At 52.3% G+C, this 23,662-nt stretch overlaps 3 protein-coding genes across 16 annotated transcripts in view; 2 read left to right on the top strand and 1 right to left on the bottom strand.

Moving 5' to 3' along the window:
* The window catches only part of RTF2 (replication termination factor 2), a 41,235-nt gene extending 26,097 nt beyond the window's left edge, over positions 1 to 15,138 (top strand). For both annotated transcript variants that reach the window (XM_042930615.1, XM_042930614.1), the window contains exons 6-9: positions 10,135 to 10,248; positions 13,238 to 13,292; positions 13,402 to 13,497; positions 14,649 to 15,138. In XM_042930615.1, coding sequence (XP_042786549.1) covers positions 10,135 to 10,248; positions 13,238 to 13,292; positions 13,402 to 13,497; positions 14,649 to 14,827 — 444 coding nt within the window. In that variant the 3' untranslated portion in view covers positions 14,828 to 15,138. The remainder of the gene's footprint in view (positions 1 to 10,134; positions 10,249 to 13,237; positions 13,293 to 13,401; positions 13,498 to 14,648) is intronic.
* The window catches only part of LOC122215376 (beta-1,3-galactosyl-O-glycosyl-glycoprotein beta-1,6-N-acetylglucosaminyltransferase 7-like), a 77,690-nt gene extending 58,939 nt beyond the window's left edge, over positions 1 to 18,751 (bottom strand). For 8 of the 13 annotated variants that reach the window (XM_042930600.1, XM_042930611.1, XM_042930610.1 and 5 more), the window contains exon 1: positions 18,459 to 18,751. The gene's annotated coding sequence lies outside the window, so the exon portion shown is untranslated. Of the gene's footprint in view, positions 1 to 12,077; positions 12,602 to 15,217; positions 15,509 to 18,458 lie in introns of those variants that run through there. The other 5 variants (XM_042930603.1, XM_042930602.1, XM_042930604.1 and 2 more) reach the window with 5 other exon arrangements.
* Positions 18,752 to 18,842: 91 nt separating this feature from the next.
* LOC122215379 (protein FAM209A-like) lies at positions 18,843 to 20,688 on the top strand. The gene is made up of 2 exons (XM_042930616.1): positions 18,843 to 19,171; positions 20,341 to 20,688. The coding sequence occupies exons 1-2, from the start codon at positions 18,923 to 18,925 to the stop codon at positions 20,602 to 20,604; spliced, it is 513 nt and encodes a 170-aa protein (XP_042786550.1). The 5' UTR covers positions 18,843 to 18,922; the 3' UTR covers positions 20,605 to 20,688.
* The last annotated feature ends 2,974 nt before the right edge of the window (positions 20,689 to 23,662 follow it).

Genomic DNA, 23,662 nt, shown 5'->3' with positions numbered 1-23,662 from the left:
TAAGCTTTCGTGCGCGAGTCTTTGTACGGACGTTTTGTTTCTGTGTTTCAATAACTCTTCCGAAAGGGATAGTCCTTAGTACCAAAATGTAATGGTTGCTGGTTAGGTGACTAGCTGACGCAGAATTAACAGCAGTGGCGTTCAGATTATTGAAATATATCAGCCTTTGGGAAAACCGAAAAGGTAGCCGCAAAACGTGGTTTACAAAAGTAGAAAGATCTGCCGTGGTTCTTTGGTTTATTGGCCAGCGCGTATTCACCCGTGCGTAACATGGTGTCAGAACTGAGTACAGCCATCCTGGAGGGACTCGGGCCACACACGGCACTCGGTGAGTAGCTGTTTACTACTCTCATGAGTAGTACTCGGTGAGTAGCTGTTTATAACGCTACTGTGGATCTCTTCACATTTACTGACTTCACAGAAAACCCTGATGACTGCTTCAGCAACCTCATAATTACGAGGTTGCTTGATTAAGGCTTTCTTTTGGCACAGTAGGGTGATTAGTGGAAGGATGTTCTCTTCCTTTTAAACACAATTCTAAATTAGGAGCGATGGCAGTTTTACGAAAATAGCCCTTAGTAGAAACTTCTGGAATGTTAAATGAGCAGGCTTTCGGGGTGATGTTAACAGGACCTGCGTTTTCGCTTCCCTGGGGCAAATACCTAAGAGTGGAACTGCCGGCTGCTGTCCGGAGTGGTTGTGCTGTTTCACTTGCCCACAGCAGTGGGAGAGCTCCCGCAGCTCTGTATCCTGGCCCGTGCTTGGCGTGGTCACATTTATTCATCTTAACCATTCTGATAGGTATACGGTGCTGATTCACTGCGGTTTCACTTTGCATTTCCCTGATGTCTCAGGATGTTGAGCATGTTTTCATGTGTTACTGCCCTTAACGTTGGCGGGTTAAAAAAAATCTCAAATACTTATTTTGGACGTGAATACTGTCCTGTTCTACGTTATGCAGACTTCATTTTATGCTGTATCCTGTATCATTTTATAACTTTCCAGTAAAGGAAGCAATATATCAAGAGAATTTGTTCATCACAGAATTTGATTTGTTGAAACGAGTTTATGAATTTTTTAGAGAAGGCTTCCTTGATTAAAAACAAGATGTCTTTACCTGATAAAATTATTTGGTAATAATTTAGTTGCCTTTCTGGGGTCCCGTAGAAATGCACGAATAGGTTTAATAGGAACAAAGGTGACCCAAGGCGTTTTGATTAATTATTTTTTTATCAATTAATTATTAGTGCATGCAGGGAGCATCCTTTCGAATTTAGGGAGAAGACTGATCATGTAAGATGTCGACATTATCAGTAACTATTTTTTTCTTGCTTATAAATCCTGGCTCCTGATTTCCATAAAAAGTCATATCTCTGCCTATTGCTGTTTTTTCTGTTTTTTAAAAAGCCCATTTGCTTTTGAGCAGTGTTTTGTCTCAGATTGGACACTAGTCCCTTCCCTTCCACATCATTATTTCACATGCCATTGGGATAAAGCAGTGACTAGGCAGCATTTTGAGCTATCCTTCTCTTAAACTTTGAGCTAAAATTGTAAATGCTGATCGTGGACTGTGAATTTAAAGAATGTACTTATTTTCCCTGTGGTTTTCTTTTTCACCCATCCTGCTTCAAAAATAAAAAGCAGCCACTGCCCAAATATGCCAAGTTTTTTTGTGCCAGTTTGGTAAATGTTTGTTGATTGCCCCAAACGTGAAACCTTATGATGTAATTTTGAAGACATTTTTATAAATTATATAATACAGTATTATAAATTATATAATTATATATTATAAATTGTATAATACTGTATTCACTGTAATTGACACATTTCATATCTGGTCTCTAAACAAAACCTGTATCATAAAAGGAGAAATTCACTAGGGAGGAAATACCTTCTTGAAATGAAATCAGAGCTTTTGCCTGCTTTTAATAATTTTGGTTAGGGGTGCCTGGGTCAGCATCCGACTCTTGATTGCAGCTCAGGTCATGATCCCAAGGGGATCATGGGATTGACCCCATGTCGGGCTCCTCACTGAGCATAGAGCCTGCTTGAGATTCTCTGTCTCTCTTTCTCTCCCTCTCTCTCCTTCTGCCCCCCTCCCCCACTTGCACTCTGTCTCTAAAAAAAATCAAATCAAATCAAATTTTTTTTTGGTTAAAGGGAAACCACGTGCCATAGTTTATTACATTTAGTATGGAGAGGAGGTTTTGGAGGTTTTCTGGCTTGTCATCTTTGGTTTTGTTTCTAGGCTTGTGGTTAAAGTAAAACATTCTGGTTTCATCATAGAAATGTTGTTGGCCTCACTCCACTGACAGATTACACCCCGTGTAAACCGTGGCTCTGCCACAGGGAATTAGATTTTTTCAGTCGTTTATGATAATTGAATGAGGACAGGTCCCGCGTGGAATCCCTCGTCCTTCGGGCGATACCTGGGCTAAGCGGTTTATGTCCCCTCTGCAGAGACAGGGACGCGAGCTGGGCTGTGTTCGTCCGCCGCCTTCCTACCTCCCAGTGTTAGTGGCGTGCTCACGGGTGCCCGGGTAGATCCGCCTTCCCGCTCGCGTTCCCTCTGGGATTGAGAAACCGCTGTGCCCTAGGTGCCACGTGCAGCGGGGACCAGGGTCCCCAGCAGATGAGCCCCATTGTCACTGCTTCACCACAAGCTCTTAAAGGCAGTCAGACCAGCCTCCCAGATGAAGGCCCTGGAGCCCCCCCCCCCCCCCCGCCGTGGCTCCTGCCGTGGCTCTAACCAGCATCCAGCGGGGACCCCGGAAATCCCCGTCACCTCTGTCACCTCTTGGGGCGTGCCGGCGTTTCCTCTCTATGCCGGGGGTGTGCCCATTGTCAGCGTGGCGGACGTGTCCCGGCCTTGATTCTTGGCGACTGGTGACGGTTCTGTCTCTAATGTGAAGTCCGCTTTTGTTGCCATAATGAAAATGGAATCGTTAACACGTGACTCTTCTCCCACCGAACTCATTTCCAAGACGCGCAAGTGGTGGGGAACACACAGCTCATTAAAAAGCGCAGTCTTACTGATTTCCGAACCGTTCGTTTCCTCCACACAAAGTCGTATTTAAGATGTTTATTTATTTCAAAGGCTTTAGGAAAGAGGGGTAGCTCTCCTTGGGTGTCATGCGGCAGACAGGAAGGTTCTTTGTCCGGACCAGACCCATTTTTAGCGCTCCAGGATCCTGTTTGCTCACGTGTTACTGAAGTCACAGATGGTTGCTAAACGTACTAATTTGTGCGTGCGAGGGAGCGTTCTGCCGGTCACTCACGTTCTCTTCCCTGGGCCTCACGTTCCCTGAAATCCTTCAGCCCTCGTCGCCAGGGCCTGTGGTGGGCAGTGTGTGCCCAATGCGCTCAGGGCGAAGCAGAGCGAAGTAGCCTCCACACCAGGCGCGATGCTGGTGAAGGTCACGCTTTGAGCTCGCTGAAGACACACGACGTCCAAGGGATAGTGGGGAGTCTCTCCCGGTAGAAGTCGTTACCAAAGTTGTGGTTAAGGATGGTGTTTAAATTGTTTTCCCTTATAGAATGCTAGACCCCACACAGTGACAGATGATTTGGTTCTAGTTCTCAGAATGGAATTGTGTGGCTTCTTATGTTTTTGTCCAAGCATAGAATACGTCCGAGAAATTATTTCAGAACACATTACTGCCCTAATTATTAGACCAGGTGTGTACATTTTTTTCTTCTTTTCTTCATCCATCCACAGTCCCCCCTTCCCCACCCCACAGCGAGCCTTAACAGCCAGAAACACAAGTCAGCAGCACGGGTTCGGTATCGTGCGTTACCACTGAACACTTCCTTTAAGGGCAGTCATTTTGAATTTGCTAGGACAGATCTAATTGATTATAAAGACTTTTCCAGGGGTCGGGGGGGGGGGCGCCTGGGCGGCTCGGTTGGTTGAGCGTCGACTTCAGCTCAGGTCATGATCTCACAGTTCGTGAGTTTGAGCCCCACATCGGGCTCTGTTGCTGACAGCTCAGAGCCTGGAGCCTGCTTTGGATTCTGTCTCCCTCTCTCTCTGCCCCTCCCCTGCTCACTCGCGCTCTCTCTCTCTCTCTCTCTCAAAAATAAATACACATAAAAAAATAATAGGAAAGACTTTTCAGGGGAGTTGACATCCTGTATAAATGAACTCTTTTAGTTTTGTTTTTGTTTTACAGAGATAATTTCTGTGGGTAAACAGATAATGAATGGGCATGTCTAAAGATGAACTTAAAATATTTTGCTGTATGTTCTAGAATATTACTGTTTTAGAGCACTTACATTAGCTTACCCAGATTAAATGATTTAGTCTCCGTTTGCTGGACTCACGATGCGGTCCCATAGGAACACCGGGACGGGGGTCGGGAGCAGATAGGTGGAGCCCCCACTGAGCCTGGCTGGGGGAGGTACTCGGCTTGAGCAGGACTGGGGCGCTTCGTGTTGACCCCCAAGACCGTGCCTGCCAGCGCTCTCCATTTACTGCAAGTTTGTCTTTAAAATGTCACTCTAGCCACAGCAGTAAAAATTTGGTATCTGTTATTTTTGTTGTCTCTGGGCTCAGAATGATGCCCAACACCCAAGGTAGAACATTAGGTTTTCTTAAAGTATTTCAACTTACAAGAGCAGACTAACTTTGAATCGGAACACTGTCCGACTGGCCAGTAACATAGATGTCCTAGTCACAACACGCGTGCATTTTCCAGCCGCTTTGATACAAAGAGGAAAAGTGCATTTCAGGGCACCCGACTCAAAACCACAACAGAAATAACATTAGTATGTTTGGGCTCGGAATGAGGCCTGAGCGTTTGGACGTGGCCTTGAGGCCGACTTAGTTATTGTCTCCCGTGTGGGGAAAGAACAGATGGTGGCATTTTGAATTTAAAACTCTAATCGCATCCTTGAAAAGACTCCACTTTTGCCGTCTTCGGCTGAAACGAAGAGTAAGGACTGTTTGAGAGAAAAAGATGCCTGCTACGTCTGCATTTACAAATATGCCTGGGGGCGCCTGGGGGCCTCAGTCAGTTGAGCGTCCAACTCTTGATTTTGGCTCAGGTCATGATCTCACAGTTGTGACATCGAGCCCTGTGTCGGGCTCCTCACTGTGAGCGTAGAGCCTGCTTGGGTCTCTCTCTCTCTCTCTCTCTCTCTCTCTCTCTCTCTCTCCTCTGCCCCTGCCCCTCTCCCCCGCTCGCTTGTGTGCACACTCTCTCAAAAAATAAAAATAAAACTATTACTGATACTTTTTAACATTCATTTCTTTTCGAGAGACAGAGACGGAGCGCAAGGAGGGGAGGGGCAGAAAGAGAGGGAGACATAGAATCAGAAGCGGCTCCAGGCTCTGAGCCGTCAGCGCAGAGCCTGATGCAGGGCTCACACCCATAAACCGCGAGATCGTGACCTGAGCCGAAGTCGGACGCTTAACTGACTGAGCCACCCAGGCGCCCCGGTACTCCTTTTTTTTTAAGTAAGTTCCACACCCAACATGGGGCTTGAACTCATGACTCTGAGATGAAGAGTCGCATGCTCTGACCGAGCCAGCCAGGTGCCCCTAAAAATGTTACTGATACTCCCAATATTTCTGTTTTAAAAAACCACAGAGGAAGCAAGGAAAAGCATTTTAGCAATTGTACCTGCTCGGCGTCTGCCATTTGTGATCTGTGTGTAGTTAACGAAGCGTTTACCAAAAGCCGTTCTCATGTTCCACGGGCTGAAACGCTGGCGGTGTCCGTGCCCAGCCTGGATTTTCTCTTCCGTCAGTTGCTTCTCTTCCCGCGGCTCCCGCTTAAATCACATGAACAGAGTTGCTTGGCAGGTTTCGTTACCCCTCCGTCCCTGGAGGATTTTGTTCTTGTTGATTCTGACCGGTAGGTTGAAAAAGAGTCACGCTTGCTTCTCTGAGTGTTTCTTCAGGACTGGATCGCTGCCTCACAAAACAGGAGACAACGGCCATAAACACCTGGTCCGGATGAAGGGCCGCAGAGTGATGCTGGTGTTCTGAAAGCCGGGTGGAATCTTGGCAGTCGTGGGTCAGATTCCATAAATGCTTTGAAAACTAGGAGGCCAAAGTTGGTTATCTGATCCTTGTTCATTAAAGGGATGAATGAAAGTCACGTAAAAATCTTGGGTGCTTCCTGAATAGCGTTGGGAACAATCCAGGTGTTTCAGCCCCGCTCTCCAGAGGGCCTGAGTTCAGGGACGCAGGCGAGCCTGTGCCCCGTCCCTGTCCTCCGGCTCCTCCGGGGGGGCCGTACCACCGCTCCGCCGTCGGTGCCGCTTCCGTTCTCCGCCGCTGGATGCCGGTGCCCTTAAGCCCTCTCCCTCCTCTGGTTTCAGAGCTTCTCTCTTTCGCTGCTGTCTCTTCAGGCTTACCACAGACAGGCAGATCTATCAAGAAGAGTGAAGCCAAGGCACCCGGGTGGCTCAGTTAAGCGTCTGGCTTCCACCCGGGTCATGGTCTCGAAGTTCGTGAGTTCGAGCCCCGCGTCCACGTCTCTGCTGGCAGCACAGAACCCGCTTCAGATCCTCTCCCCCCGCCCCTGCCCCTCCCCAGCTTGCGCTCTGTGAAAAATAAACGTTAAAAAAAAACAGGGACGCCGAGATGGGAATCGTACACGGTAGCTACTTCTCCCCTGGCCCGTGTCCAGACACTTGAGCTCGATTTACTCGGTCAGACGTGACAGAGGGAAGCACTGTTTTAAAAGTCAGTACACACACACAGGCACATGTTCATTCATTACACTCCCCAGAGTACTGCTGCGGGAAAGAGGCTTGTGTGATGGAGACAAAGCGAGTCCCACAAGTGGGGTTTCTGGGCCAGAGACGCATGCCATCGGTCGCTCAGTGCAAATGCCGTTTGGAAGGACAGTGACTGAGGGACGGCTTCCGTTTGTTCGTCTTCTGAATACACAGACAGAGCAGCGCATGACCCGTCATTCTACCTCTGTTCTGCGGCACTTTCCTACTGGCTTTTTTCCCCCAGTGCTTTAGAAAAAAGGTAATATCCGGAGATCATATGGTTACACAATTTGTAGTCTTTTTCTTGCAGCATAAACCACTTTCTACGTTGTCAGAAACTCTAAAATAATTGTCTGCTCCTTTCTAAGAATGCATTATGATTTATCTATTTTCCCCATTTTTTGGACATCTAAGTTATAAGTGATAAAAGGAAGCAAATTTAAGATAAATACATGATTGGGGTGCCTGGGTGGCTCAGTCAGTTAAGCGTCTGACTCTTGATTTCAGCTCGGGTCATGATCCCACGGTCCATGAGTTCGAGCCCCACATCGGGCTCTGCACTGACAGGGCGGGGCCTACTTGGGATTCCCCCCCCCCCCCCCGCCCTCCTCTGCGCATGCGCACTCTCTCTCTCTTTCGAAATAAACTTAAAAAAAATAAAATGCATGATGTCAGCTGTGTAGTAACTGTACACATAGAAAAATGCATTTGAAGGAAAATATGGTTGTTTTTTTACTTACACTATGTGTTACTTTATAAGCAGAGAGGGTCAGTCCCTTTGAGCCACCTATGTCTTTGCAACTCCCCTCCCTTTCAAAAGTGACCCTCCCTCGACCCTTCAGTCCACAGAGACCCTTCAGTCCACGGCCACAGCCACATCCACTGTGGATGGAAGTCTTCCTGCCCTGGTTTCACTTGTCCCCAAGGGGTAGACCATTCGCCTAAGTTTCTGGGGCCGGGAAGAAGCCTGCCAAGGTCAGGCATGCCCCAAGAGCAAGTGACAGGACCTGTAGCCAGTGGGAGGGTCCCGTGCCCAGGCTCTAGGGGACAGCCCTGCTCAGGTCCCAGCAGTTGAGGCCTTGAGAGCATGGGTTTGGTATTAATGGATCTTTTGAATTTGGAAGAGAAAGCAAGATTTTTAGTATGAAAGGCTCCCGACTTTTTATTGTTAGTGGCTAATTCAACTTTAAAGATGCAACTCGGGGCACAACCCACCACAACTGTATGTAGCACAGGGTCCACAGTCCTATCTAGACAACCAACCAGTCACACGTAGAGGAAAGAGACGGTTGACTGCCGACACGCCAGGAAGGGGGTTGCCGAGGAACAGTGGAAAGCAGGCGCACCAAGCCTGGATGGGGGAAGGAGGAGGGGGAAGGCTAGCGGGACAGATGGGGACTCCTTTCGCCTCCTGTGTGCGCTCGGGAGGGTTCTTGACGCTGTGGCCCCAAGACCGCTGAGCCCTATGCCACCGCCTGATTCTGGTCCTGAGGATCCCTTTTTATTTCCTACCCAAGAAGGGGACCCCCCCCCCCCCAAGAGAATCCTCTCGCCAAATCCCCCACGGTGTTGGGGCTTCCCGGGGGTCATCCTGCAGAGCCTGGAGGCCTCCCTGCACTGACGGCGAAAAGCAAGCTCCTGTTCTTCGAGGCCGTCCCAGCCCGGTGCTCTGGCGGCACCCCCTTGTGTCGTTCGTGTGGCTTCCCTGTGGCCTCGACGGCACGCCTTGTGGGCCAAAGGAGGGTCTCTTCAGTCGTGGCACCTCCCAGATGCCCCTAGGGAAGGAGCTGCTGTGGTCCTGTGTGGTTTTGGAGGCGAGCAGCACAGTAAAGAGCGAGCTGGGGCAGCAGCTGAGGGCTCAGCACGGGCTGGCCGGCTCCCGTGTGTCGGGAGGAGCTGGGGAAGGCTCGGCAGCGTTCAGGAAGAGGGCTTCGCTGACAGTGTGTCCCGTAGGACATTCTGGGTGCCGTGGGGCCGTCCCGGTTCCCGTTCCGGGCGGGGTAGGCTTTCCAGGAGCCCCTGAGGTCTGCGCAGACTCGTGCTCACGGCTCCCGCGTACGGCGGTCCGGTAAGGCTGTGTCGCCAGGCGGTAAGGGACAGAGACTCAGGCAGAGTCGGGAGGAGCCCGTGCTCTCCCCTCCGCGAAAGGGCACCTTCCCCAGCAAAGCACATGCGGCCACACGCGTGCGAGGCTTCTCCCGGGAGGCTCGTTGGAGACACGGACATGTGTCCCGGAGAAGGGCCTGTGCTGGTGCGGGCAGCTCTCCCACGGGAAGACGCGCACCGGCCGCGGCGGCCAACGCTGGTTGACCGGTGGGTGCCCAGCCCTGTGCTGAATCCCCTGCGTGGTCACCCTGAAGTCTCGCCCCAGCCCGGACCGCGCCGGGAGCTCGTTTTACTTCCCATTTAGCGGAGGAGGTAACCGAGGCCCAGAGAAGCCACCAGTGTCTCTCTCTGCCTGGGACCCACACGAAGAGGAAGACGCCACCAAACAGACGCTGGCCAGGATCCTTCCCCGAGCAGGGCGGGCTCCCCAGGCAGACCCCCTGTGGCAATAACAATGGGCAGCAGCCTGTGCCCCCAGACGGGTCTCCCCCCGCCCCTCCCCACCCCAGCTTCCTGCTGGGACGGAGCCCACTCCCCTCACTGGCCCTGTTCCCGGACTCCAGAGCAGGCTGCCCAAAGCAGGGTTCCCCACAGGCAGCGTCCGCATCGCCTGAGAAGACGTGAGAAATGCGGGTTCCTGGGCCCCACCCTAGACCCCGAGTCGGACACCGGCCCGGGGTCCCATGAGGCCTGGAGATTCTGACGCAAGGTCGAGTTCACAGCCCTCGGCTCTGCCTGGAAGGGGAGCTCTGCGGGCCGCTTCCCGTCCAGGCCGGGCTCAGCGGCGAGCGGCACATCACAGGCTCTCGTGAAGTCAGTCATCGTGAGACAAGCCAGCAGGTGCTGCATAAATGTGGCTGATGAGTCCTTACACAGGCTTTTCCCGAACGCCCCCCACGTGCTAGGGGCTGTGTACGGGGCCCTCCTCCTGCACACCTGGAGGTCCGGTCCCTCTAGGACGTAGAGGTCCGGCGGGGAGACCTGTGTGGCAAGCGGCCCGACACAGAAAATGCTGGGAACCCTCCCGAAATCCAGATTCGCAGACACCAGAGACTAGAGGGAGGCTGACCTGCAGGCAGGCCCTTTCCGAGCCGGCCCTCCCGGGCCTGCCACGCTAGCTCCACACGCAGAACTTGGCAAAGCAGAGCTTGACTCAAAAGCTGGCTCAGCTGAGATACAGGCAGAACACTCCAGGAATTTCCCGGGGGTTTGCAGAGCGGTGGTTGGGCACGGGCGAGGGTCTCAGGGGTAGCTGCCCTCCGCGTGGTGACGGAATGTCCTGTTTCCTGCCCTCTCCAGTGCGGGGCTGCCTTCCAGGAAGACGACGTCATCGTGCTCAATGGCACCAAGGAGGATGTGGAGACGCTGAAGGGAAGGATGGAGGAGAGACGGCAGAAGGCGAAGCTGGGGAAGGTAATGCGGCCCTCGCGTCTGCCCCTCACCTTCCGGAGGCTTCGGCCGCCTCGGCTTCGGGGCCAGTTGCAAACCACCGAGCGGCCTTGCTGGCGGCTCTGGTGGGCGTGCCGCGATCGAGGTGGCTTTCGCAACCTACGGGGGCCGGGGCTCTGGAAGGACTCCCGTCGGGGCTCGCGGTGCGGGCAGGGCGGTTCTGCTCTCCTGCACTCAGCTTCTTCATCGGTGACCTGGGGGTGGCGGTAGCTCCTGCATAGGACAGGTGTCGTCAGGAGGGGAGAGGGCCAACAAGGTGATGCCCGAGGGAGGGGCAGCCGCCAGGGTCGCTGCGCCGTCACTGATGGTAAGAGTCCGTGCTGGGTGTGCAAAGTTCGTAAAATAGAAGCGGAAAGTTACCGTCACCCCAGCACCTCTGGAGAGTCCGTGCTGCTCAGGTTTGCAGGTCCCGGGAGTCCCCCAGAGGTGTGGGTGGGGGGCCCGACCCTGGAAGCCTGCGATCCCCACCCTCCACCGAGGCACTTCCGGGTGGCAGGGAACTAAGCAGCCTGCCCACAACTAGAGCCCCCCTGGCCTCCCTGTGCCCTGTGCCGGGGGACTGGCTGGGAGTGTGGTACCACCGCTCGCGGGGACGGAGGCCGGTCGTGTGCCCAACCGCGGCGACCGAAGCTCTGGGTGGATGTGCCACGTGAAGGCTCTGTTTTGTGACCCTGGGCTTAAAATCACATTCCACAAGCAGTGGATTCATTGCTTAATGAGCTGCCATAACGACCGGGCTGAAAACAGTTTATAGGCTAAGAAGTCTTTCGATGTGCCATCCATTCTGCCTCCAGCAGTAAATTTTATTATTTCTTAAAGTGTTTGCAGATGATCCCTGTGGCTTTTCACGAATAGCAAATTTTTCATTCTTTAAAAAAAACGTTGGGGACACTTGGCTGGCCCAGTTGGTCGTGTGTGCGACTCTTGATCTGGGGGTCATGAGTTCAAGCCCCACGCTGGGTGGAGAGATTACAAAAAAAAAAAAAAGAAACAAAAAAAAATTTTTATTTAAAAAGTTAAAAATAATAAAAAACTAAGTGAGGTTCAGGGTAAATGTGGGAGAAATTTTGTGATTAGAACTAAGTCAAAGGAGGGGCGCCTGGGTGGCTCAGTCGGTTAAGTGTCCGACTTCAGCTCAGGTCACGATCTCACGGTCCGTGAGTTCGAGCCCCGCGTCGGGCTCTGGGCTGATGGCTCAGAGCCTGGAGCCTGCTTCCGATTCTGTGTCTCCCTCTCTCTCTGCCCCTCCCCCGTTCATGCTCTGTCTGTCTCAAAAATAAATAAACGTTAAAAAAAAAAACCATTTAGAACTAAGTCAAAGGAATGCTTGAAGTATTAGAGAATTTGTTGCAGTAGCCCGAGTGCATAAAATGGGGGAAACCCTCTGTGTGGCGTGCATTTACCAGTGACGTAATAGTTAGAGATTTTTCGGAGTTGCCGTTGTTTTAATCATAAAAGGGAAAGGAACTCTGGCATGTAAGTGCACGCATTCTGCGCTGGCTTTCTGAATTAACTAGGATTTCGTCATCACGAGAACAAAAAGAGAACACAGAAGGCTCGAGATATTTTAGACGATTTCCAGAAAGGAGCTGCTCGTTTTCTTCGTTGCTATCATTGACCCAGCTCGGTTTTTAAAAAGCACAAAAGGGAAGAAAATGTGTTTCAGAGGAAGCTCCGGTGTTTGTATGGTCGTTAACCATGTCACTTCAGTGAGTCGTCTCCTGTCCCAGGCTTCCTGCCAAGGTGTTCAAAGCCCAGTGGAGCCAGCACACCCCTCTCTGCAAAATACTCACCGCAGCTTCTGGGAATGCCTCTGAGATACTGCTACCAGGATACCAGAATGTTTCCCAAATATGCTCACAGCTGAAAACAAGATAGAGCACGTCCTGACTTCTCTTGCTTTTTATATAAAGCCTCAGCTGTGAACGAAAGGCTTCAAAATCGGCAGTTGTCAGTCTTTTTCTAAAGACTAGGTGTTACCTTCACGGATTTGAATGCATGCTTTGAGCGTGTGAAATGAACAGGAAGTTTTTACATTTTGTACAGCATTACAAGTCCCTCTGCGCGTATATATTACAAGTTCAAGGCCAGTGCCCGAGGAGGGTCCCTTTTCCACGTTTTCTACTGAGGGGAGCCTTCTGAAGTAGTTGGGTTGTGTGTCTCTAGTGCCACCTTTTGGATGCTCTGGAAAATGGCGTGTTAAATTCTCTGAATAAACACAGTTCTGTTTGTGCTTCCTGTGACTCAGTTCTAACACGGCTGTGTGATTTTAGAATGGTGAGTTTCATTTGGAAAATTTTTGCTGCCCAGTATAATTATTATGAGTGATGGAATTTTGGTGCCTAAAAATCTAACGGGTAATCCAGAGTTGAGATTTGGCTAACATGCCTTTTAGTATAGCCTCAAGCTGTTTTTTTTTTTAAGTTTATTTACTTTAGTAATCTCTACACCCAACATGGGCTCGAACCCATGACCCCAAGACCCCAAGACCGAGAGTCTCAGTCTTCGTCTGAGCCGGCCAGGTGCCCCCAGCCTCAAGTCTTTATAGTTAAATAAACAAATATGAAAGCGGTTTGACAACTTTGAAGAAGTTACTGGAATGGGTTCGATTCGGTCCATGTTTCTGCTGGTGGGACTTGATGTTCCCATCTGTACTTTGGTATTATTTGTAGCCACCCTTGACGGTGTTAGCCCTGAAATCTGGCATCTGAGACTTTTGAGAATGTGATTTCTGGAATATAAATGCAGAGCTAGGCAGGCGTCTCCAGGTGTATTCCCGAGTGACGCAGAAGTGCCTGGCTGGAAACACACACCGTTACCGTGGTCTCGAGTCTCCTTCAGAACGTGCACCCGCCCTCCACACACTGCAGCGGCCTGTCCCGGGGCACAGCCACACTAGCGCCGGAGTAGACTGAATCCAAGCACAGCTCCAGTCTGCTCTTTCTTTTTACAGAAAGCAAAGAAACCCAAGGCGGTAGAGTCTGTCTCGAAACCAGATGTCAGTGAAGGTAAGACGCTTAAAAAGGTCCTTATTTGAGCAAAAATAAGGCTGTGGCGCTGTTCCTTTAAAAAGTATATGCTTTTGTTTTTGTTTGCCTGACTGTTCTTTTTTAACAGAATCCCCAGGCCCATCAAAAATTAAGACAGGGAAGCCCGAAGAAACCAGCCTCGATTCTAGAGAGAAGAAAGCCAGCTCAGCTCCCAAAAGTGCAGGTGGGTCCTGTGGAGACAACAGGGCGCTGTTCAGCCAGCTGGTTATGTCACGGTCTTTCTTGGAGTGAGTTGGAAAGCTCAGGGTCGTCCGAAGTCACGTTTCTGAGTAGTTCGTTGAGCCCTCTTAGAGGCGAAGAAACAGCCCCTCTACCCCAGGGTCGGCCCGAGGGAGGCTGGGCACGCGAGCCAGTTGTCTTCTTGCCGGGTGTGCCTTTGGAATCAAGCTACTGAGCCCGCACAGAGAGCAGGACCCTGCTGCGGACACTGGGTCGGGTCGTGGCCCGGCGCTCAGGGTGTTGGGCGGGAATGTTCCTGATCCCTTTCAGGCTCGGGTTTTATGTGCATCCCGCGTGGCATTCAGAGCCAGCCCTTCTCCTGCCTCTTGGCCAAGTGTCAAAGGGCTATTTAACACACAGTCCAGAATTCAGTGTGTTTCTCCTCGTTGCCTTTAAGAGAAGATATGTATTTCACCAAAAAAGAAACACAGATTGGGGTGCCTGGGTGGCTCAGTCAGTTGAGCATCCGACTTTGGCTCAGGTCACGATCTCACGGTGGGTTCGAGCCCCGTGTCGGGCTCTGTGCTGACGGCTCAGAGCCTGGAGCCTCCTTCCGATCCTGTGTCTCCCTCTCTCTCTGCCCCTCCCCCACTCTCACTTTGTCTCACTCCATCTCTCAAAAATAAATACAAAATGTAAAAAAAAAAAAAGAAACACAGATTGATTATCAGGTAAAAGAATGTGCAGTCTTGTGCTGTAAGTAGCGTCCACGGTGGTTAGCGGATCCAGTCCCCGCCTTACACGTAGCGGCCACCTGGCCTGCCGTAGGTGGCCCCGCCTCCTGGGACTTCCGTTCCTGCCCCCCGTTGAAGGAGGCAGAGAGCACCCCCTTGGGAGGACGATCTGGTTCACATCGTTCACGGGGCGGGGGCCAGAGCTGAGAAGGCAGCAGACGGTTACTGGTGCGGTTTCACGTGGTAGATGTGAACCCAGCAGCTTTAAGGAGCGGGCATCGGGACGACGGCTTCCACCGTATCCGGAGGAGGTGGCGGCAGATTCCCCAGACGGACACACGTGTTTCCTGTAAGAGTGTGGTGTAAGCTGGGGGTGACCTGTGGTCCCGACCCTAACGAATCTGGCTTCTCGTTCTTCCAGCGGCAAACGGGAGCTCTTCCGGAAAAGTCGGGAAGCCTCTGTGCGGAGCCACAAAGAGGTCCATCGCCAACAGTGAAGAATCTGAAGCTTACAAGTCCCTCTTCACTTCCCACAGCTCCGCCAAGCGCTCCAAGGAGGAGTCGGCCCACTGGGTCACCCACACGTCCTACTGCTTCTGAAGCCCCTACCGCACCAGGCGCCCCGCAGGCCCTGCTGGGTCTCCGCGGGGGCGGCGCTGTCCCTTGTGCTCTGCCGGCCGTTGGCGTGTGTGCGGTGGTGAAGTCGCCCTCCCAGACCTCGGAGCCGGCGTGCTCGCCCTTGCTAGCGAGGGGCGCGGGTTCCCCGGGTGGCCGTGCCGGCACCTGCCCGCCCCCTCCCGCAGGCCCCGCGCCCGCTTCGCCCTGTAGATGCGCCTGTCCCCCCACCGCCCAGAAAGACGCATGGGCTGCACTTTCTATGCTGAAAATCATTAAAGACTCCCGATTCCTCATGGGTGTGTGAGTGGCTCATTTTGACCAAAATTCTCATGCTTTTGCTGCCAACAGTTAAACAGGCCAAGAGAAACTGACCTTTACAAAGAAAGAGCGAGTTTTAAACGCACTGTGCCGCAGGTGTGGTTGAGGGAACTGGTCCGTGCCGGCAGAGGGGAGCGGGGCCTTGGCCCTCGAGGTTCAGGGCAGCTTCCTTTATCGGTTTCAAGACAGAAGGGAGTTAGGACACCTGATGTTTTGCCACAGAATGAAACACCTCTGCCTTTCCTCCATCTGTCTGTGTTTTCTGTCTTCTGTCTTCCGTAATGTTCTGGTAAGGGAATTGCAGCCTTTCCATTGATGGTGATCAGAGCAATCCCGTGTCCTACGAATTCCTTTTCCTCCCAGAAGATGAAGGGAATTCTATGTAAAATCGGTGCGTTTTACCTTTACCTGTGCTCTGTGTTGACATCAGTCATTGAAAGTTCCCGTTAGACAGCAGATGAGGAGCCGTGAGTATCCAGGTCTCAACACGGCCTTCTGGCCTTCTGGACCCGGTTGTAGCGTGGACGTGATCGGCTGGTTGGTTAACGGCTGGTCCAGGGCCCGGCTTCCATTAAAAGGGAGGAAACCGCGCTGGGGGAGGCCCCGGGACGGAGGGTCCTGTCCCCAAGTTCTCTGCCTCTACCTGGTGGGAAGTTTAGCCCCCGAGGAGGCATCCATACTGTGAATAGAGAAGGATTTTCATCGGAATTCCATCAACATCGGGTTTGTTGTGGACTTCTCCAGAACAAACCTGCATTACCCGTCTTCTACCCGTTGCCCCTGTTCCACAGAGCCCAGTTAATCCATTTCTTAGTTATTGCCTGTCTCCTTTTTCCTTTTGTTATTGTTAACAATCGGCACCTTTCTTATTTGGTTAAGATTTCTTTTATCACAAGGAGTTTTCTCATCTCACGAAGAAAACTTGATTCATTGGTCTTCTTATAGTCAGGTGTCACTAATTACAGCTTCAGTCATCACGAGGCATTTTATGTTAACAGCCATTGTTTCTGCCAACTTCGATTCCCCTGATTTTAGCCTTAATTTTATTTTGCAGCGATTACTTTGTCCGGTTTTTCCCGGTGACCCGGTCACAGTGTCCCCAGCATCAGAACTTGAGCGTCTCAGCCCGCCCTGCTTCCCCTCGATCAAGGTCACATCCCAGCTCTGCAGGTCACTCCCCCCGCCCTCCCCCCCACCCCCCTCCCCGGGGTGCCCCAGCCTCCCCCCACCTGCCTCTGGCCTCTGCTATACTCTGCAGTCTCGGTCCCCTGAGGCTGCCCCGCCGAGAGAGCCCCGCAGCCCCCAGAGAAGAGCTTGCTTTGGAGATTCCTTGAGTGTCTAGCAAGGCATCGAGTCCTCAGAGGCCCGAGGAGACGCACCTGCCCCTGGTTAAGGCAGGGACAGTGTAACCTTGTCCCCCTGGGCGGGACGCCTGATCTGCTGGAGAAGGAGAGCAGGCTCCCAGCTGGCTCGGGGCTACCGTGGTCCTGAGCGCTCACCCGAAGGGCTGAGCACCTGACGGTCTATCTTCGGGGCTCAGTGACCCGAGAGAGGGGCCGGTGACCAGCGTGCCTTCCCACAGCACCGCACGCGTGGGCACAGCTCATCTGTCAGGTCCTTTGTCTCCCACCAGTACTTGCCAAGCGCTTAAGTCGGCTCAGAGGGGTCAACTCAGTGGGAGCCGAGCAAGGGTTCCCGCCCCCGGCCCCGGCCACTTTTGTAGCCAGGAGGGCCATGGGAGGGGAAGTCTCCAGGCTGCTTAACTCTTCTTGCCAAGAACTAAAGTTAGAGCCTCCCTGGAATGAACTGAGACAACGCCCACTTAACGCCATGAACCTATTCTTGCCCTTTGACCCAACGAGCATTTTGGCTCAAAGATCTTCTGGGGACACCTGGGGGGCTCCGTCTGTTGAACGTCCGACTTCGGCTCCGGTCACGATCTCGCGGTTCGTGGGTTCGAGCCCCGCGTCGGGCTCTGTGCCGACAGCTCGGAGCCTGGAGCCCGCTTCGGATTCCGTGTCGCCCTCTCTCTCTGCCCCTCCCCTGCTCACACCTTGTCTCTCAAAACAAGTAAACATTTAAAACAAAAGATGCCTATACCTTGCCTGCTTTTCTACTTGTCTTTTACTGAAAAGTGCTTTAGATTCTGACCAGGATACAAACCCCAACAGTGTGATTCCTGTCATCAAATGTCCATGAACGTTTTCAAATCAGAAACCGCCTGGGACAAAACTTGCTGAGCACTCCCGTTGTTCGGTGTCGTCTGTGTAAATCAAGTCTCTCTGCCCCTCACTACATCACACCATAAGATTTTTGGGGGGGGCGGGTGACATAGAACACGGGGTGCACGCAGACACGGGGCCACCCCAAATACTCGGCCGCCATAACTGAGCAACGGGGGTGACTCTCCCACGAGAGCCACATGAGGCTGCTCAGGAGAGAACAGGACGGAGCGACTGTTCCCAGGATGAGCCCCTGAGGGCCACGGGGCACACCCTCTAACACACGGCCAGACACCGGCCAGCCGCTCCCCGAAGGAGCCCCTCGTGAGGAGTGGATTCCCTTCACTGCCCGCCTTCTAATCAGCCCTTTGGATTTGCACCTCTGCCCGCCCAGCGCAGACCGCCTCCTGCAGGAAGGCCCCCGCCTCTCCAGCGGGCTGTGCGCAGGTAGGCGCCGTCTTCCCCCCGTGGTTCCCCCGACGAAACCTCTCGGTCACTGCCCAGAGCTCAGCCCGGCTTGAGGCACCGGGACGGTTCCCAGGGGATCCCTTGATGACATTCAGAACATTTCATTCCCAGGCAATGAGTCCGTGAGTCCGACGACGCGGGGGAACAGGTGCCAGCCTCGTGTTGCGTTGCACGAGATTTTGGGGGTTCGTGTCATTTTAAAACCTGATGGCTTCCGTTGTCGCACGGGCTGGGTCCTTGTCACCTCAGCGTCCTCAGTCCCCTCCCCCACTTACCCGGCCACCCCCTCCTTTTTCGGGAGAGCCTTCCCGCATAACCTAACCCAGCACGGGCCCCTCGCTCTGTCCTCGGAAAGTACTCTGTTCTTATCACCTTTGGAATGAAGTACTTTATATTCTTGGTTGACCCAAGCGGTGCGCACTCAGCAGCGATCCACGAGTGGAGGCGGGCGGCAGAGACAAGGGGTGCGGGGACTGAGTGTGGCCACCATCTGGCTCCAGCCTCGAGCGGCCCCGTGTTCCCAGATCATCCCTATTTTCAAAGGGAGCCAGAAATCTCGGCTCTAAAAGCGGAGCCCCTCCCAACATTTAAATAGTGGCAAATACTGCTAGAAACGCCGCGGAGGCCAAACGAAACACATCAGCGGCCCCCAGTTCGTGGCCTCTGGTTCAATACCTTCCCCGGTCGCCTCTCGGTGCCACAGGGGCACGTGCTGGGTCTGCCCTGCTCCCCACCGCGTCTGGATCCGCGAGGCAAGAGACAGAAACAGGTGAGGGCCTCTCCCGGTGGAGCCCCGGGCTCGGAAGGAATGTTCTGGCAGGGAGCTGGCGTCCCCCGGCTGCCCGTCTTCTCGCTCTTGACCGCCCCTCGGAAAGTTCCCCGCCTCCTTCAGGCCTCACTCCCGGGCAACCGCTGCGAGCCTCCTCATCGCCTAGCCTGGAGCCGTCACAATGGCCAGGGCGGCCCCCGCCTCTGTGACATCACCAACGGCCCAGCCCTGGGCACCCAGTCTCCAGGTGCAGGCACACAGACCCACCATGAGCTATTCCCTCCCCCGCCTCTGCTCACCATGCGGACGCTGACATGGGTCTTGTTCTTGCCTCTGTGCCTCTCCTGCGGCTGTGCCTTCATGTTCACGTCTCTGAGAGAGAAAGCCAAGGAACCCCAGGGCAAGGTGCCTTGCGGAGGGCACTTCCGGATCAGGCAGAATCTACCAGAGCACGCCCAAGGCTGGCTTGGGAGAAAATGGCTCTGGCTTTTTTTTGTCGTCGTGCTGTATGTGATACTAAAGTTTCGAGGGGATCGCGAGAAGACTAAGGTAAAAGGGTGGGAAGGGTTTCCATCGCACCGATTCGGTCTCAAGACGCGTCCGCCCCGGAGAGGCACGCCTTCTAGTAGGTTCCGCTCCGGGTCGTGAGGCGGAACCGAGCCGGAGGCGGGGCGCCCCCCTCACGGTCCTGCTAGACGTGGGCACATCCATGTCCTGACGTGTCCTTAGGGAGGATGGCAGTCCCCAGACCCCCGGGGGGATGGGCTACCGATTGAGGACGGCCTCCTGCTCATGGGGCGAATGAAAGCTTGGCCTGATACTCATCGGGTCAAGTGAGTCTTTTCAAAGTAAGGATAGAGTCGGGAACTTGGCGTGTTTCGGGTCAAAGTTACTCTCAGAGACACCTTCACCGCCGGGTTCGTTCCCTGATTCTTGATTTCCCTAGCGTCTGACTTCTTACAAGTTGCTGAGCTGGGGGCAGGTGGCGTCATTGTCCCCAGTAAAGGACAAGGCCGGTCGTGAAGGGGTAAAGCTGTGAAGAAGTAACAGGTCCTTCCTACAGTGGCTGAACAGCTAGCTCTCAGTCGGGGAGAAGGACGGAAACACGGCACGTTCTCTGCTAGACAGCCCCAACACTTCGTCGCACTGCGTCCAGACCGGTAGAGCAGCGGTTGGCAACCCTTTTCTGGAAAGGGCCAGCTGGTCGATGTTTTCAGCTCCGGAGCCTGTACGGTCCCCGTCGTAACTCCTCAACTCTGCCGCGTTGGCCTGAAAGCAGCCTTGTGTAATGTGTAACTAAATTGGCAAGGCTGTGTCCCAATAAAGTTTTATTTACAAAAACAAGGGGAGAAAAAAAAAGAGAGAGAGAGAGGTTAGAGTGGGAGAGAGCCACAGCATAAGAGACTCTTAAAAACTGAGAACAAACTGAGGGCTGATGGGGGGTGGGAGGGAGGGGAGGGGGGGTGAGGGGCATCGAGGAGGGCACCTGTTGGGATGAGCACTGGGTGTTGTATGGAAACCAGTTTGACAATAAATTTCACATATTTAGAAACAAAGCAAAAACAACGGGAGGTACGGATTGGGCCCCAGTTGGCCAATCCCTGGCCTCGAGTGCCATGCTGGAACCATCCTTACTGAGGCCAGCCCGACTCTCTTGGAACCGAGTGGAAGCCAGCAAAGTCAACGGTATCATTCACCCCGCATCTCTTTCTTGACAGGAGCAGAATCCTTCTGGGCTTCGAGGCTGCTCATTTCGCTCTCCGCTGAAGAAGACTCAAAATACTTCCCCCAGCAAAGACTATGCGTTCAATACCTTAACCCAGCTCGAGGTGGACCTTGTGAAATTTGTGTCCAAGGTGCGCAACCTGAAAGTCGCCATGGCAGCTGGCGGTAACCCCAAGCTTCAGAACCTGGAGGCGCCTGCGGACCCTCACAATAACATCACCATCTATGAGATATGGGGGGAAGAAGACTCTGAATGAATGGACTTATGTGTCAGAGGAGGAGAGAAAAAGCTGAGTGTTGGCAGACCCTATGCAAACTAATAAAACTATTCTGAAGAAAAAGGATATTCTCGAATGTGACACCTTCCCCCCTCCTTTCTTTAAAAAAAAAAATTTTTTTTTAACGTTTATTTATTTTTGAGACAGAGAGAGACAGCAAAAGTTGGGGAGGGGCAGAGAGAGAGGGAGACACAGAATCCGAAGCGGGCTCCAGGCTCCGAGCCATCAGCACAGATCCCGATGCGGGGCTCGAACTCACGGACCGCGAGATCGTGACCTGAGCTGAAGTCGGACGCTCAACTGACTGAGCCCCCCAGGCGCCCCCCTCCTTTCTTTTTTTTTAAACTGGGGAGGGGGGGAATAAATGTGAGACCAGGGGCCACAGCAGTTCCTGTGTTGTTTTTGCTCTCCTCGCCTCCTCGAGAGCAGGCAGAACACGGCGACGTGGCAGCAGAGGGTGGCGTGTGTGGCTGCGTCGCTGGGACCCCGATGGGATGACGGGCTTGGGGGAAATGTGGAATGAGCTGCCGATACCGTTTTCAGAGCTGCTGTCTTTCCAGGAGCTGTTTGCACGAAAGACGGAGCCAAACTTTATCTTCCTAATTTATTACAAAGTCCAACTTCAGTTACGGGTGTAAAAGAAAGTGCTGGGGGGGCGCCCGGGGGGCTCAGTCGGCCGGGAGTCCAAGTCTCGATTTCGGCTCCGGTCATGATCTCGCGGTTCCTTGGTTTGAGCCCCACGTCGGGCTCTGCGCTGACAGCGGGGAACCGGCTTGGGATTCTTTCTCCCTCCCTCTCTGCGCCCCACCCCCACCCCTCGCAATCTCCCTCTAAATAAATAAATGAATAAACAGACATTAAAAAAAAGAACGTGATTGAATTAAGGGGGGTGTGTGTGTGCGTGCATATGTCAGGGAATGGTGGATTCTAGAATCATTTGATTTTCTTACCACCAGAAAAGTCTTTTTATTCATTCCATCTCATGGATTACACATACTGACTTTTTCTTCTACCAAACTAGCAGTTATATATGTCTAATTGGGTTAAGAAAAACAGAGAATTGATCTATATTTTCAGGGTAATTTGAATAAGCTTCAGACGAGCTAAGCAGAGATTCCCAAATTAGTTGATATGAATGTTTATAATACTTATTAGGGGCGCCTGGGTGGCTCAGTTGGTTAAGCGTCCGACTTCGGCTCAGGTCACGATCTTGCGGTCCGTGAGTTCGAGCCCCGCGTCGGGTTCTGTGCTGACAGTTCGGAGCCTGGAGCCTGCTTTGGATTCTGTGTCTCCCTGTCTCTCTGCCCCTCCCCAACTTTTGCTGTCTCACTCTGTCTCTCAAAACTTGATAAATGAAAAAAAATTATGATACTTATTAAAAATATGGATATTTTCGCATGTTAGGGTAGCTAATGGAAACTACATGTACCTGAGGCTGTTCAGTTAGCTTACTGACCCCCTAATCTAGGTCAGCACATAGTTTTATAGATGTGCAGGTGCAGCCCAGGAGAGAGAAGCTAGCTGGGGAAGACCATGGAGATTCTGTATTCCTAGTTCAGTCCAAATTAATGTGTGCCTGACAGAGGAGTCCTGAATCTCCATCAGTGAATCCCCATCGTTGGGGCAAAGTCTTCAGGCTCTTCAGGTGGGAGTCAGACCTCAGACAAAAGCTGCCCGCCCATGTCTTCCCGTCTTGTCATTCCTGACACTTTACTTTTCTCGTCTTGACCTAACAGGACGGGGAGAAATGGAAGGAGCTGGGATGACTCCAGTAGTCTGAGTTTTTCAAGCAACTGGGACTATATGAGTTATTTTCGTGGCACACTGAGGACATTCAGATAAGCAAAAAATATTTGGGTTTTAACCTGTGATCTCAATATGGCACAGACTGTGGAGGTAATCTAAAAAGCCAGGGGTCAACGAACCATGGCTCACAGGCCAAATCGAGCCTGCTGCCTGTTTCCATACTACCCATGAGCTAATAATGGCATTTATTTATCTATTTGTTTATTTATTGCTATATTTTTAAGCACCTTTCTTTTTGGGGGGGTTCTGTTTTGTTTCATTTTTTCACACAAGCATGGAGCCCAATGTGGGGCTTGAACTCACAATGCTGAGATCAAGACCTGAGCTTAACCGACTCAGCCACCAAGGTGCCCCTGGCTTTCACATTTTTTTAATTTTTTAATTTTTGGAGAGAGAGGACACGCGCTCAACTGGGGAGAAGGGCAGAGGGAGAGGGAGAGAACCTCGAGCAGACTCCACGCTCAGGGCAGATCCAGATGTGGGGCTCGATCCCACGACCCTGGGAACATGACGTGAGCTGAAATCGAGAGTCGGACGCTCAACCGACTGAGCCCCCCAGGCGCTCTTGGTTTTTATATTTTTAAATGATGGAAAAAAAGATGAGTAATATTTCATGACATGAAGTTAACACGAAATTCAAATTTCCGTTCATAACTTTTATCGGCACACAGCAACACCTGTTCATTTCCATATCGCCTAGGGCTGGTTTTGTGCTCAATGGCAGTGTTGAATTATTGCAACCGAAACCCTATGACCCACAAAGCTGAAAATGTTTACTGACCGGCCCTTTATAGGAAGTTTGCCAACCCCTAGTTTATTCTAATCTTAGTTACATGTTAAGAACCAGGAAGAGTGTTCAAGAGGAGTAGATATAGTCACCTGTAACCCTCACAAACATCCCACGTTTGTCTGATAGGCAAAAATGTAATTTTAAGGTTTATTTATTTTTGAGAGCGAAAGAGAGAGCGTGAGCTGAGGAGGGGCAGAGAGAGAGAGAGAGAGAGGGAGATACAGACTCTGAAGCAGCCTCCAGGCTCTGAGCTGTCAGCACAGAGCCCGATGCGGGGCTGGAACTCACGAACTGTGAGATCATGACCTGAGCCAAAGTCGGACACTTAACGAACTGAGCCACCCAGGCACCCCCAAAAATGTAATTTTATAATTCCTATTTATTGTAGTTCTGCCCAGGTCACTAGCCATTAGAGATGGGGACCGTAAGAAAAGGCAAAAC

The sequence above is a fragment of the Panthera leo genome, chromosome A3, assembly GCF_018350215.1.
Source record: "Panthera leo isolate Ple1 chromosome A3, P.leo_Ple1_pat1.1, whole genome shotgun sequence".
NCBI lineage: Eukaryota > Metazoa > Chordata > Mammalia > Carnivora > Felidae > Panthera > Panthera leo.
This window is presented reverse-complemented; position numbering and strand designations above follow the sequence as displayed.